Source organism: Micropterus dolomieu, linkage group LG01 (genome assembly GCF_021292245.1).
Source record: "Micropterus dolomieu isolate WLL.071019.BEF.003 ecotype Adirondacks linkage group LG01, ASM2129224v1, whole genome shotgun sequence".
NCBI classification, from domain to species: domain Eukaryota; kingdom Metazoa; phylum Chordata; class Actinopteri; order Centrarchiformes; family Centrarchidae; genus Micropterus; species Micropterus dolomieu.
The window spans coordinates 49,771,625-49,786,880 of record NC_060150.1 but is presented as its reverse complement, the minus strand read 5'-3'; the positions used below and the strand labels follow the sequence as shown (position 1 = coordinate 49,786,880).

Below are 15,256 nucleotides of genomic sequence, written 5' to 3'. Positions count from 1 at the left end.
AGGCACAGACACACACACAGGCACAGACACACACACACACACACACACACACACACAGGCAAGACAGACACACACACACAGGCACAGACACACACACAGGCACAGACACACACACACACACACACACACACACACAGGCAAGACAGACACACACACACAGGCACAGACACACACACAGGCACAGACACACACACACACACACACACACACACACAGGCAAGACAGACACACACACACAGGCACAGACACACACACAGGCACAGACACACACACACACACACACACACACACACAGGCAAGACAGACACACACACACAGGCACAGACACACACACAGGCACAGACACACACACACACACACACACACACACACAGGCAAGACAGACACACACACACAGGCACAGACACACACACAGGCACAGACACACACACACACACACACACACACACACAGGCAAGACAGACACACACACACAGGCACAGACACACACACAGGCACAGACACACACACACACACACACACACACACACAGGCAAGACAGACACACACACACAGGCACAGACACACACACAGGCACAGACACACACACACACACACACACACACACACAGGCAAGACAGACACACACACACAGGCACAGACACACACACAGGCACAGACACACACACACACACACACACACACACACAGGCAAGACAGACACACACACACAGGCACAGACACACACACAGGCACAGACACACACACACACACACACACACACACACAGGCAAGACAGACACACACACACAGGCACAGACACACACACACAGGCAAGACAGTGTTTCAGGGTTCAGTGTCTGAATGACGACCTCTCTCATACAAACAGGAGAACTTTATTCTGTGACTGATCGTGCGTGTCGGGGCAACGGAGGCAGCGGTGATGACACAACATGAAGATGGCTAGCAGTGATTGTCACTATCTGAGTCTGTTTCGTCTTTGTTTCTTTATTTTGTCTGTCTGCTTTGTGTTGTTAAGTTCTTGAAGGTTGTTCCGGGGGTTCAGTGTTCCTCTTGTGGTTAGTAGTCTGTAGTATTAGGTGCAGTATCTGTCAGGACCTCGGCAGGTCTGTAGTATTAGGTGCAGTGTCTGTCAGTACCTCGGCAGGTCTGTAGTATTAGGTGCAGTACCTATAAGTACCTCGGCAGGTCTGTAGTATTAGGTGCAGTGTCTGTCAGTACCTCGGCAGGTCTGTAGTATTAGGTGCAGTATCTGTAAGTACCTCGGCAGGTCTGTAGTATTAGGTGCAGTATCTGTCAGTACCTCGGCAGGTCTGTAGTATTAAGTGCAGTATCTGTCAGTACCTCGGCAGGTCTGTAGTATCCAGCAGCGCAGGTCTCACAGTTGATGCCGGCGGTGTTCTGCTGACAGTTGATACAGACTCCGCCTCCTTGACGAACGCCACGAGTGTTCAAACTCAAAGACAGATCGGAGACGGTCTGATTGTAGAAACAGTCCACTGCTTTGTTGTGGCAGTTACACTCTGAGAGACAGACAGGTGAGAGTCAGAGAGGTGGGAGTCAGACAGGTGAGAGAGAGATGGGTTAGAGACAGACAGATAGGAGTCAGACAGGTGGGAGAGAGACGGGTTAGAGACAGAGAGGTGGGAGTCAGACAGGTGAGAGAGAGATGGGTTAGAGACAGGCAGATGGGAGTCAGACAGGTGGGAGAGAGACGGGTTAGAGACAGACAGGTGGGAGTCAGACAGGTGAGAGAGAGACGGGTTAGAGACAGACAGATGGAGGTCAGACAGGTGAGAGTCAGACAGGTGAGAGAGAGACGGGTTAGAGTCAGACAGATGGAGGTCAGACAGGTGAGAGATAGACAGGTTAGAGACAGACAGATGGAGGTCAGACAGGTGAGAGTCAGACAGGTGGGAGAGAGACAGGTTAGAGACAGACAGATGGAGGTCAGACAGGTGAGAGTCAGACAGGTGGGAGAGAGACGGGTTAGAGACAGAGAGGTGGGAGTCAGACAGGTGAGAGAGAGACGGGTTAGAGACAGACAGATGGAGGTCAGACAGGTGAGAGTCAGACGGGTTAGAGACAGACAGATGGAGGTCAGACAGGTGAGAGATAGACAGGTTAGAGACAGACAGAAGGAGGTCAGACAGGTGAGAGTCAGACAGGTGGGAGAGAGACGGGTTAGAGACAGACAGATAGAGGTCAGACAGGTGTGAAAGAGACAGGTTAGAGACAGACAGATGGAGGTCAGACAGGTGAGAGTCAGAGAGGTGGGAGAGAGACGGGTTAGAGACAGAGAGGTGGGAGTCAGACAGGTGAGAGAGAGACGGGTTAGAGACAGACAGGTGGGAGTCAGACAGGTGGGAGTCAGACGGGTGAGAGAGAGACAGGTTAGAGACAGACAGGTGAGAGTCAGACAGGTGGGAGTCAGACGGTTGGGAGACAGACAGGTGGGAGAGAGATGGGTAAGAGAGAGACAGACGTTATTTCTCACTTTCACAGGTGTTGCCCTCAGAGATGGTTCCTGGTTGCCATGGCTGCTGGTGGTAACCAGGGCAACACTTGTTACAGCTCTCTCCACAGGTGTTGTGTTCACACACACATTGCAGTTTCTGTTGACAAATAGGTGAACAGGTGAACAGGTGAACAGGTATACAGGTGAACAGGTGAACAGGTGAACAGGTGTACAGGTATACAGGTGAACAGTTGTACAGGTATAAAGGTGAACAGTTGTACAGGTGTACAGGTGTGTGACGTTACCTTGGTAACAGAATCCAGCGGGCAGCTCTGGGCGTGGCCGTAACAGATACACATCCCGCCAACAGAGATGTCTTTGATGGAGTAATAATACTGAGGACAGAATATTAATGAACTCTTTAATAAACATGTTGGTCATGTGACCACGCAGCTCGTCCACAACTCGAACATTAAAAACTGTCACTCTGGCTGTCTGTCTTACCCTCCGGGTGACGATGGGGTCGATGTCTCGAGGGTCGCGGGCGCTCAGTGTCATCAGGTCGGCGTTGAGCGTTCTGATTCTCTGAAGCCTCAGTCTGATGTAACGAGCTGACGTAAAGTTCAAGAGCTCAGAGGTCAAATCGTCGGCTCCGGGGCGGCCGTTAATCAGGGAGGTGTGGATCTGAAAGAGACGGGTCAGAGAGAGAGACAGACAGGTCAGAGAGAGAGACAGACAGGTCAGAGAGAGAGAGACGGGTCAGAGAGAGAGACAGACAGGTCAGAGAGAGAGAGACGGGTCAGAGAGAGAGACAGACAGGTCAGAGAGAGAGAGACGGGTCAGAGAGAGAGACAGACAGGTCAGAGAGAGAGACGGGTCAGAGAGAGACAGACAAGTCAGAGAGAGAGACGGGTCAGAGAGAGACAGACAGGTCAGAGAGAGAGACGGGTCAGAGAGAGAGACGGGTCAGAGAGACAGAGACAGGTCAGAGAGAGACAGACGGGTCAGAGAGAGAGAGACGGGTCAGAGAGAGAGAGAGACAGACGGGTCAGAGAGAGAGAGATGGGTCAGAGAGAGAGAGACGGGTCAGAGAGAGAGACAGACAGGTCAGAGAGAGAGAGACAGGTCAGAGAGAGAGACAGACAGGTCAGAGAGAGAGAGACGGGTCAGAGAGAGAGAGAGACAGACGGGTCAGAGAGAGAGAGATGGGTCAGAGAGAGAGACAGACAGGTCAGAGAGAGAGAGACAGGTCAGAGAGAGAGACAGACAGGTCAGAGAGAGAGAGACGGGTCAGAGAGAGAGAAAGACGGGTCAGAGAGAGAGAGACAGGTCAAAGAGAGAGAGACAGGTCAGAGAGAGAGACAGGTCAGAGAGAGAGACAGACAGGTCAGAGAGAGAGAGACAGACAGGTCAGAGAGAGAGAGAGAGAGAGACAGAGACGGGTCAGAGAGAGAGAGACGGGTCAGAGAGAGAGACAGACAGGTCAGAGAGAGAGAGACAGAGACGGGTCAGAGAGAGAGAGACGGGTCAGAGAGAGAGACAGACAGGTTAGAGAGAGAGAGACAGACAGGTCAGAGAGAGAGAGACAGAGACGGGTCAGAGAGAGAGAGAGACGGGTCAGAGAGAGAGACAGTCAGGTCAGAGAGAGAGAGACGGGTCAGAGAGAGAGACAGACAAGTCAGAGAGAGAGAGACGGGTCAGAAAGAGACAGACAGGTCAGAGAGAGACAGACAGGTAAAGGGAGACAGCCTGTCTCACCTCTCCATGCTCCAGCGGGTTCAGTCTGGAGTAGTAGGACGTGCAGATGACCTCGGTGTCCGTCTTGTAGGTTGGTGGTCCGAGTCTTGGCGTCACGTTATAATGAGACAAACACTCAGAGTCAGTGATGGCGTAATACTGCCAGGGGTCAAAGGTCACACCGTCCAGAGAGCGCTCCAGGATCCAGTTACCTGACGGGGACACAGACAGGTGATGACCTCTCTGTTGGAAACAGCGTGAATGTACAGATTTAGAGAGGTCAGAGAGACAGGCTGGTCTCACCTGGGCGAGGAGAGTTTGCGGCCTTTATGATGATGTAGGCGACCTGAAACACCTGAACACAGAACATCAGTCAGTTCAGTTACCTGAGCTGTAGTCACCTGGTTACTCAGAGAACTCAGGTTACATAATCAATCATCAGTCAACATCTGGATCGAGGTGTGTGTTACACCTGGATCGAGGTGTGTGTTACACCTGGAGCGAGGTGTGTGTTACACCTGAACACCTGGATCGAGGTGTGTGTTACACCTGAACACCTGGATCGAGGTGTGTGTTACACCTGAACACCTGGATCGAGGTGTGTGTTACACCTGGATCGAGGTGTGTGTTACACCTGGATCGAGGTGTGTGTTACACCTGGAGCGAGGTGTGTGTTACCTGTTTGAGGTCCAGGGTGATGGTAATCCAGTGAAACTGTCGGCCGTTCTTGATACTTGGACTTTGCCACCACTGATTCGTCCCATCGATGGCGTTTGTTATCGGATGGCGTTCTGAGCAACACACACACACACACACACACAAACACACACACACACACAAGTACTGTTAATACTACTGCATACTTGTTGTTGTACTGCTGTGTACTACAGCACTGCCATGTAGTACTTGTGTAATGTGATCATAACTTGTTGGTGAGGAGGGTGGTCTGAAGGATGGTTACAGGAAGTCAGTCATCACTAATGATCAATAACAATTTGATGTTTAACCCCGCTTCAGCACCTGACCCCACTGACCTTTACGCTGACCCCTCTGTGGTTCTGGCTTTAAAGTAAACTGGACCTGCAGTTGAAAGTGTACTTTGTGGTTGTTGTTCTGGTGTAGTACCTTTGGATAGGACGGAGTTGGCATCACATTTAGGGCAGTGCGGGTTCTTGATTCGTCGTCCTGGAACATGTTCCACCAGTTTACAGTAAACCTCAGGTTCTGGATCACCACATGTCGCATTGCTGGTAATCACTGCGTTACTCGCCAAGTTCAAGATGGCTGGGAACAGACCTGAAACACACAGCTAACTGTTAGCATCCTAAAAAAACACAGCTAACTGTTAGCATCCTAAAACACACAGCTAACTGTTAGCATCCTAAAAAAACACAGCTAACTGTTAGGATCCTAAAAAAACACAGCTAACTGTTAGCATCCTAAAAAAACACAGCTAACTGTTAGGATCCTAAAAAAACACAGCTAACTGTTAGGATCCTAAAACACACAGCCAACTGTTAGGATCCTAAAAAACACAGCCACCTGTTAGCATCCTAAAACACACAGCTAACTGTTAGCATCCTGAAACACAGCCAACTGTTAGGATGCTAAAAAACACAGCCAACTGTTAGGATCCTAAAAAACACACAGCCAACTGTTAGGATCCTAAAAAACACAACCAACTGTTAGGATCCTAAAAAACACAGCCAGCTGTTAGCATCCTAAAAAACACAGCCAACTGTTAGCATCCTGAAACACAGCCAACTGTTAGGATCCTAAAAAACACAGCCAACTGTTAGGATCCTAAAAAACACAGCCAACTGTTAGGATGCTAAAAAACACAGCCAACTGTTAGGATCCTAAAAAACAGAGCCAGCTGTTAGGATCCTAAAACACAGCTAGCTGTTAGCATCATAAAACACAGCCAACTGTTAGGATCCTAAAAGACAGAGCCAACTGTTAGGATCCTAAAACACACAGCCAGCTGTTAGGATCCTAAAAAACAGAGCCAACTGTTAGGATCCTAAAAAACAGAGCCAACTGTTACCATCCTAAAAAACAGAGCCAACTGTTAGGATCCTAAAAAACAGAGCCAACTGTTAGGATCCTAAAAAACAGAGCCAGCTGTTAGGATCTTAAAACACAGCTCGCTGTTAGCATCATAAAACACACAGCCAACTGTTAGGATGCTAAAAAACACAGCCAACTGTTAGGATCCTAAAAAACACAGCCAACTGTTAGGATCCTAAAAAACACAGCCAACTGTTAGGATGCTAAAAAACACAGCTAACTGTTAGCATCCTAAAAAAACACAGCTAACTGTTAGCATCCTAAAACACACAGCCAACTGTTAGGATCCTAAAAAACACACAGCCAACTGTTAGCATCCTAAAAAACACACAGCCAACTGTTAGCATCCTAAAACACAGCCAACTGTTAGCATCCTGAAACACAGCTAGCTGTTAGCATCCTAAAACACACAGCCAACTGTTAGGATGCTAAAAAACACAGCCAACTGTTAGGATCCTAAAAAACACAGCCAACTGTTAGCATCCTAAAACACACAGCTAACTGTTAGCATCCTAAAAAAACACAGCTAACTGTTAGCATCCTGAAACACAGCCAACTGTTAGGATGCTAAAAAACACAGCCAACTGTTAGGATCCTAAAAAACACACAGCCAGCTGTTAGCATCCTAAAAAACACAGCCAACTGTTAGCATCCTAAAACACACAGCCAGCTGTTAGGATCCTAAAAAACAGAGCCAACTGTTAGCATCCTGAAACACAGCCAACTGTTAGGATCCTAAAAAACACAGCCAACTGTTAGGATCCTAAAAAACACACAGCCAACTGTTAGGATCCTAAAAAACACAACCAACTGTTAGGATCCTAAAAAACACAGCCAGCTGTTAGCATCCTAAAAAACACAGCCAACTGTTAGGATGCTAAAAAACACAGCCAACTGTTAGGATCCTAAAAAACAGAGCCAGCTGTTAGGATGCTAAAAAACACATCCAACTGTTAGCATCCTAAAACACACAGCCAACTGTTAGCATCCTAAAACACACAGCCAGCTGTTAGCATCCTAAAACACACAGCCAGCTGTTAGGATCCTAAAACACACAGCCAACTTTAAGGATGCTAAAAAACACAGCCAACTGTTAGCATCCTAAAACACACAGCCAACTGTTAGCATCCTAAAACACACAGCCAGCTGTTAGGATCCTAAAACACACAGCCAACTGTTAGGATCCTAAAAAACACAACCAACTGTTAGGATCCTAAAAAACAGAGCCAACTGTTAGCATCCTAAAAAACACAGCCAACTGTTAGGATCCTAAAAAAACAGAGCCAGCTGTTAGCATCATAAAAAACACAGCCAACTGTTAGCATCCTAAAAAACACAGCCAACTGTTAGGATCCTAAAACACACAGCCAACTGTTAGGATCCTAAAACACAGAGCCAACTGTTAGGATCCTAAAACACACAGCCAACTGTTAGGATCCTAAAAAACAGAGCCAACTGTTAGCATCCTAAAAAACAGAGCCAACTGTTACCATCCTAAAAAACAGAGCCAACTGTTAGGATCCTAAAAAACAGAGCCAACTGTTACCATCCTAAAAAACAGAGCCAACTGTTAGGATCCTAAAAAACAGAGCCAACTGTTAGGATCCTAAAAAACAGAGCCAACTGTTAGGATCCTAAAAAACAGAGCCAACTGTTAGCATCCTAAAACACACAGCTACCTGTTAGCTGTGCTTATTTAGGATGCTGTTAGCATACTGACACTCACAGCTAGCTAGTTACAGTGAACCCCTCAGGTGTCTGAATAACTCTGAGTATGAATAAAAGAATGTCTGAGTGAGTGACTGAACTCTGTCTAGACAGATCAGGTGTTTCTGCAGGTAAACTCTCAGGTGAGTCACCATAGTTACCTTCCTGAGGCAAACCCACCTCTGCTGATTGAGTGAGGAACTGGTTGAATGATCATCACATTGTTCTGCACTGATGACACCACAGCTTGTTAAATGTCTTCAGAAGATAAAAAATCTAATAAATAAATGTGGTTCTTTAAACATAAAGCCGTTGCATGAACTTGCATGAACGGGGTTCTTTAAACGTAAAGCCGTTGCATGAACGTGGTTCTTTAAAACATAAAGCCGCTGCATGAACGTGGTTCTTTAAAACGTAAAGCCGTTGCATGAACGTGGTTCTTTAAAACATAAAGCCGCTGCATGAACGTGGTTCTTTAAAACATAAAGCCGTTGCATGAACGTGGTTCTTTAAAACATGAAGCCGTTGCATGAACGTGGTTCTTTAAACGTAAAGCCATTGCATGAACGTGGTTCTTTAAACATAAAGCCGTTGCATGAACGTGGTTCTTTAAAACATAAAGCCGTTGCATGAACGTGGTTCTTTAAACGTGAAGCCGTTGCATGAACGTGGTTCTTTAAAACGTGAAGCCGTTGCATGAACGCGGTTCTTTAAACGTGAAGCCGTTGCATGAACGCGGTTCATTAAACGTGAAGCCGTTGCATGAACATGGTTCTTTAAACGTGAAGCCGTTTTATGAACGGGGTTCCTTAAACAGTGGAATCAGCTTGTTGTGTCTGTTGCTTCACCTTCAACAGGGAACTCTCTGAAACTGTTTTGAAATAACAAACCGTGCCGAGTTGCTGAGAACGTCAGAGAAAGTCAAAATTTTAAACTTCATCAGTGACAAAGACAACACACAGACGTGTTAATTAGTGCTGTGTGTGGGCAGCTGTGGAGGCGTGATAGCATCAGCTGGGTGGTCTGTCTCACACTCAGAGGTTTGTTGTGGGAACGCTCAGACCTGCATTTGTCTCCAGGTGCTTCAGTGCAGACGTCTGTTCCAGACACACAGACCGGTGGGTTCTGTTCTGTGGGTCAGAATCAGGTTTGTTGCCAGGTTCATTGGTTCAGTTACTGCTGCTTAGCGTGTGGAACATGTTCTGCAGATGTAAAGAGTTCTGCAGGTGGTGGATCAGCGAGGAGAAAGCAATAAAAAATCATTCACAGTTTGTTTTTTCTAACTTTGACCGAAGCAGGTTAGCAGGTGAAACATCCTCTAACAGAGTCGGAACCAGCAGTGAAACCACTACCTGCCCAACCCTAAACCCGGTCTTTATCCTGAAGCTGGGGGACTTGCTTGTTGTCCCATGAAGAAGGCGAGTCCCTCACAGTGTGAGCAGACCCGTGTCCCCACAACATGAGTAGAAGCTGCTGATCTTCAGCCCTGAGATAAGGTCGGCCCTACAGTCGGTGTGTCTGGCTGTATGCAGAGTGACCTCTGACCCTCCCCCACCCACACACATGCAGCAGCTCTGGGGGAGGTGATGTGGACTGTGGGGGGTTAGGGTTTTAGTGTGGGGGGTGGAGAGGAAGAGGAGCAGTGTTGACACTAATTATCACACAGACACACAGGGGGTTCCCAGCAGGACCCCCCCCCCCCCCCCCCCCCCCCCCCCCCCCGGTCATGACAAAGAATTCACCTTCATATCTTCAGCATCTGAAACCATCACTGCAGCTAACAGAGCTAACTGCTGTGTGTCTGCATCATGTCCCATGAAGGGAACAAACTGAAGCAGCCTGACCAGTTCAGATCCTTCACACCACCAACATCTGAAATCTATCCTCTAACAGAACTCAGAAAAATGAAAATAAGTCAACTGAATTTAACAGAAGTCAAGGAAACAGAACTTAAAAGAACTCAGCAGAACTCAGGAGAAGTTAACAGAACTCAGTAGAAGTCAAAAACAGGGTTCTCACCTCTCTGCTGAGCTGCAGCTCGCTCCATCAACAGCAACAACAGCAGCAGCTTCATCTCTGCAAACCTGGACCTGAGCTGGACTGAGCTGGACTGAGCTGGACTGAGTGGACCCTGAGCTGGACCTAAGCAGTCCTCTGTGATAGCTGGCAGAATGAATGTAGAGCAGAGGAATGTGTTGCTGCAGAGTCTCTGATGGCATGCCACTGTGAGTCTAGCTCGCTCCACCCCCCCTCTCTCTCTCATTCATTCAGCTCAATAAGAGGGGTGGGGGTGGGCCGTACCACCTGATCTGCACATGGGGGTGGGCCAGTCTCCCCTGTGAAGGTGGTCTCCCTGCTGTAAAGATGTTGACCAGCTTCTCTATTTAGTGGATTGATAGTCGTCCCGTAGAGTCCACTCGGTCCCGGATCAATCCCTTCACTCTGAGCTGTAGACCAGCATCACATCATGTTCCTCCTGGGGGACCCGGCCGGAGTGGAAAGGGTTAAGTCACGCAGAAACGGCGGGCTGGTCCTTTAACCCCCATTCAGCTCATTGTCTGAGCCGGCCGTACCATCTGTGAGCTGGGGGGGGGGGGAGTTCTGCTCTCCTAGCTGAAGCTGTGTGAGGCGCTGCGAGGGAAACAGCAGTTTAATGATCGATAAACTGTCTGAGGGAGAACGTTTCCTCCTGGGGTTCCCTCTGCAGCACCACGACTGTAACCATAAACAAGCAGAGGTGCGAAGAGTACTAAAATACTTAAGTACTATTACTCTGATGATCTTTTACTTAAGTACAAGTAAAGTTAACGGTATAAAAATCTACAGAAGGAGAAAGTTGCTCATTTAAAGTTTACTCAGAGTAAAAGTTACTTTTCTAAGCTTCTAAAATAATTTATTTATACTGATTTAATAACGTGTTTATACTTGAACTTGAATTAAACTGTAATATCTGATTTAATAACTTGTTTATACTTGAACTTTAATTAAATTGTAATTTCTGTTTTAATAACGTGTTTATAATTTAACTTTAATTAAACTGTAATATCTGATTTAATAACTTATTTATACTTGAACTTGAATTAAACTGTAATATCTGATTTAATAACTCATTTATACTTTAACTTTAATTAAATTGTAATTTCAGATTTAATAACGTGTTTTTAATTTAACTTTAATTAAATTGTAATTTCTGTTTTAATAACTTGTTTATACTTTAATTAAACTGTAATATCTGATTTAATAACTTGTTTATACTTTAACTTTAATTAAACTGTAATATCTGATTTAATAACGTGTTTATACTTTAACTTTAATTAAACTGTAATATCTGATTTAATAACGTGTTTATACTTTAATTAAACTGTAATATCTGATTTAATAACTTGTTTATACTTTAACTTTAATTAAATTGTAATTTCTGATTTAATAACGTGTTTTTAATTTAACTTTAATTAAATTGTAATTTCTGTTTTAATAACTTGTTTATACTTGAATTAAACTGTAATATCTGATTTAATAACGTGTTTATACTTTAACTTTAATTAAATTGTAATATCTGATTTAATAACCTGTTTATACTTGAATTAAACTGTAATATCTGATTTAATAACGTGTTTATACTTTAACTTTAAATTGTAATATCTGATTTAATAACGTGTTTATACTTTAACTTTAATTAAATTGTAATATCTGATTTAATAACCTGTTTATACTTGAATTAAACTGTAATATCTGATTTAATAACGTGTTTATACTTGAATTAAACTGTAATATCTGATTTAATAACTTGTTTATACTTTAACTTTAATTAAATTGTAATTTCTGATTTAATAACATGTTTATACTTTAACTTTAATTCAACTGTAATATCTGATTTAATAACGTGTTTATACTTTAACTTTAATTAAATTGTAATTTCTGATTTAATAACATGTTTATACTTTAACTTTAATTCAACTGTAATATCTGATTTAATAACGTGTTTATACTTTAACTTTAAATTGTAATTTCAGATTTAATAACGTGTTTATAATTTAACTTTAATTAAATTGTAATTTCTGTTTTAATAACTTGTTTATACTTGAATTAAACTGTAATACCTGATTTAATAACGTGTTTATACTTGAATTAAACTGTAATATCTGATTTAATAACTTGTTTATACTTGAACTTTAATTAAACTGTAATATCTGATTTAATAACGTGTTTACACTTTAAATTTAATTAAATTGTAATTTCTGTTTTAATAACGTGTTTATAATTTAACTTTAATTAAATTGTAATTTCTGATTTAATAACATGTTTATACTTTAACTTTAATTCAACTGTAATATCTGATTTAATAACGTGTTTATACTTTAACTTTAAATTGTAATTTCAGATTTAATAACGTGTTTATAATTTAACTTTAATTAAATTGTAATTTCTGTTTTAATAACTTGTTTATACTTGAATTAAACTGTAATACCTGATTTAATAACGTGTTTATACTTGAATTAAACTGTAATATCTGATTTAATAACTTGTTTATACTTGAACTTTAATTAAACTGTAATATCTGATTTAATAACGTGTTTACACTTTAAATTTAATTAAATTGTAATTTCTGTTTTAATAACGTGTTTATAATTTAACTTTAATTAAATTGTAATTTCTGATTTAATAACATGTTTATACTTTAACTTTAATTCAACTGTAATATCTGATTTAATAACGTGTTTATACTTTAACTTTAAATTGTAATTTCAGATTTAATAACGTGTTTATAATTTAACTTTAATTAAATTGTAATTTCTGTTTTAATAACTTGTTTATACTTGAATTAAACTGTAATACCTGATTTAATAACGTGTTTATACTTGAATTAAACTGTAATATCTGATTTAATAACTTGTTTATACTTGAACTTTAATTAAACTGTAATATCTGATTTAATAACGTGTTTACACTTTAAATTTAATTAAGTTTGCTAAGGAAACTAAGCCAATGTTAGTTTGTTTGACAAACTCTTTGCCAATCAAAGGTGCAAAACAAAGTTAGAGACAGTTTAAGGAGAAGTCTGAGAACGTTTTCGCTTTGTTAGGAAACATATCAGACTCTGAGGGCCCCACTGGACTCTATATGAAATCACATCCCTTTTTACATTCAGACAGGTGCTCATTTTAATGGGACAACATGAGTGTTAGTCTAATAAATAACTAGTTAGCAGCAGGCTGCTAACGCCAACCAACACATGCATCGATGTCTTTCTGGAGCACAGCATCTTCCCAAACTATGACAACTTATTTTACCCACCAGTGGAAGTACTGAGCTCCACATCAGGGGTCCTCAGCCTCATCTGCTCTAACAGACACTGTGGGGCCGGACTGACAAAATAATATCCATATTACTGTTTAATAACGTTTTTTATATGGGTGAGAACAGACTACAAACATGGTGGCCTGAACCTGAAGATGCTCTCTGCAGCCAGCAGTTCACTCGGGAGGGATGGTTCAGATCTGACAGTGTAACTGTGACTCTGATTGGCATGATTTATTGTTGTTATTGTTGTTATTGTTGTGCAGGAGACACCTGGTCTTGGCAGCTAAACAGACTGTTACTGGTAGTTTCCATCATCTGTCTTCCTGCTGCACTCAGCAGTGAAAGCAGCTAGTTACCTGCTGAAGGAGGAGGTGTGCAGCCTCAGTCTGAGCACGCGGGGAGGGGGAGAGTGCTGCAGCGCCCCCTGGTGGCAGGGAGGAACACACGGTGCCGACCACATAATGAGCTGCAGGTCAAAGCTCCGGGTGACCTTACAGCCTGATGACGTCAGCAGCTGTTGGCTTTGTCAGATTACAGGAGCCGCACGGTGATGGGCGGAGCAGCTCAGACTCTTTTCTTTGAAAGTGCCTGTGGTGAGTTGAGGCGGGGCGCCGGGCTGTAGGTGTTGGTGCTGCATTCATTAACATTTCTTTGGCTTTTGGAACAAATGTTAATGAACACACCCACACCTACAGCACAGCCCTCAGCCTTATCTGATTAATCACATGCGCACAGATCATCCAACCACCCCACACATTGTTTTCTCAGCTATACCCCCCCGCAGCCCTGCTAACTCTGCAGGTGGTTTCTTTATTGTGCTGATGTTCCAGTGTTTTCTTTGACGGTCTGCTTCCATGATCAGAGAGGCTGCTGTCGGTCATTTTAAGGTTTCCATGGGCGCAGTAACATCACAGCTAAACTAAACAGAGTAGTTACTAGTAGTAGTAGGTACTTGACAGGAAACAGAAGTCACCTTTTAGCTTCTGAAATGATTGAGACGCTCTGATGGAGCTCAGGGTGGATGAACCTGGACTGAGTGGCAGACCTTAGAGTCTGACTGATCTTGTCGGCGTGTTTAAATATGACGTTACGCTGCTGTGCCTCGTGCGTAAATGCGTACAGCGTCTCTTTTAATGGGGAGACAGTGCTGCTCTGCAGTTGGAGGTGCTTGTATGGTGCTTGTGAGGTGGAGGTGCTCGTGAGGTGCTCGTCAGGTGGAGGTGCTTGTGAGTTGGAGGTGCTTGTGAGGTGCTCGTGAGATGGAGGTGCTTGTGATGTGCTTGTGAGGTGGAGGTGCTTGTGAGTTGGAGGTGCTCATGAGTCGGAGGTGCTTGTAAGGTGCTTGTGAGGTGCTTGTGAGGTGCTCGTCAGGTGGAGGTGCTCGTGAGGTGGAGGTGCTTGTGAGATGCTTGTGAGATGCTTGTACCTTGTGATATGCTTGTGAGGTGGAGGTGCACGTGAGGTGCTTGTGAGTTGGAGGTGCTCATGAGTCGGAGGTGCTTGTAAGGTGCTTGTGAGGTGGAGGTGCTTGTGAGTTGAAGGTGTTCATTAGTCAGAGGTGCTTGTAAGGTGCTTGTGAGGTGGAGGTGCTCGTGAGGTGCTTGTGATTTGGAGATGCTTGTAAGGTGCTCATGAGGTGGAGGTGCTTGTGAGTTGAAGGTGCTCATGAGTCGAAGTTGCTTGTAAGGTGCTTGTGAGGTGGAGGTGCTCGTGACTTGGAGGTGCTTGTAAGGTGCTTGTGAGGTGCTCGTGAGATGGAGGTGCTTGTGATGTGCTCATCAGGTGGAGGTGCTCGTGAGGTGCTTGTGAGGTGCTCGTCAGGTGGAGGTGCTTGTGAGGTGGAGGTGCTTGTGAGATGCTTGTGAGATGCTTGTACCTTGTGAGATGCTTGTGAGGTGGAGGTGCTCGTGAGGTGCTCGTGAGGTGGAGGTGCTTGTGAGTTGGAGGTGCTCATGAGTCGGAGGTGCTTGTAAGGTGCTTGTG

At 44.1% G+C, this 15,256-nt stretch overlaps 2 protein-coding genes across 2 annotated transcripts in view; both read right to left on the bottom strand.

Moving 5' to 3' along the window:
- lama1 (laminin, alpha 1) overlaps positions 1 to 8,202 on the bottom strand; it is a 48,721-nt gene extending 40,519 nt beyond the window's left edge. The window contains exons 1-9 of the mRNA XM_046073681.1: positions 8,153 to 8,202; positions 5,321 to 5,491; positions 4,874 to 4,986; positions 4,499 to 4,550; positions 4,217 to 4,407; positions 2,963 to 3,142; positions 2,764 to 2,853; positions 2,498 to 2,615; positions 1,345 to 1,523 (exon numbers count right to left, since the gene is read on the bottom strand). Coding sequence (XP_045929637.1) covers positions 1,345 to 1,523; positions 2,498 to 2,615; positions 2,764 to 2,853; positions 2,963 to 3,142; positions 4,217 to 4,407; positions 4,499 to 4,550; positions 4,874 to 4,986; positions 5,321 to 5,491; positions 8,153 to 8,189 — 1,131 coding nt within the window. The 5' untranslated portion in view covers positions 8,190 to 8,202. The remainder of the gene's footprint in view (positions 1 to 1,344; positions 1,524 to 2,497; positions 2,616 to 2,763; positions 2,854 to 2,962; positions 3,143 to 4,216; positions 4,408 to 4,498; positions 4,551 to 4,873; positions 4,987 to 5,320; positions 5,492 to 8,152) is intronic.
- A 6,734-nt stretch (positions 8,203 to 14,936) lies between these two features.
- Positions 14,937 to 15,256, bottom strand: part of LOC123985710 (extensin-3-like) — a 2,204-nt gene continuing 1,884 nt past the window's right edge. Inside the window, exon 3 of the mRNA XM_046073558.1 lies at positions 14,937 to 15,250. Within this exon, the coding sequence (XP_045929514.1) occupies positions 14,937 to 15,250 (314 nt within the window). The remainder of the gene's footprint in view (positions 15,251 to 15,256) is intronic.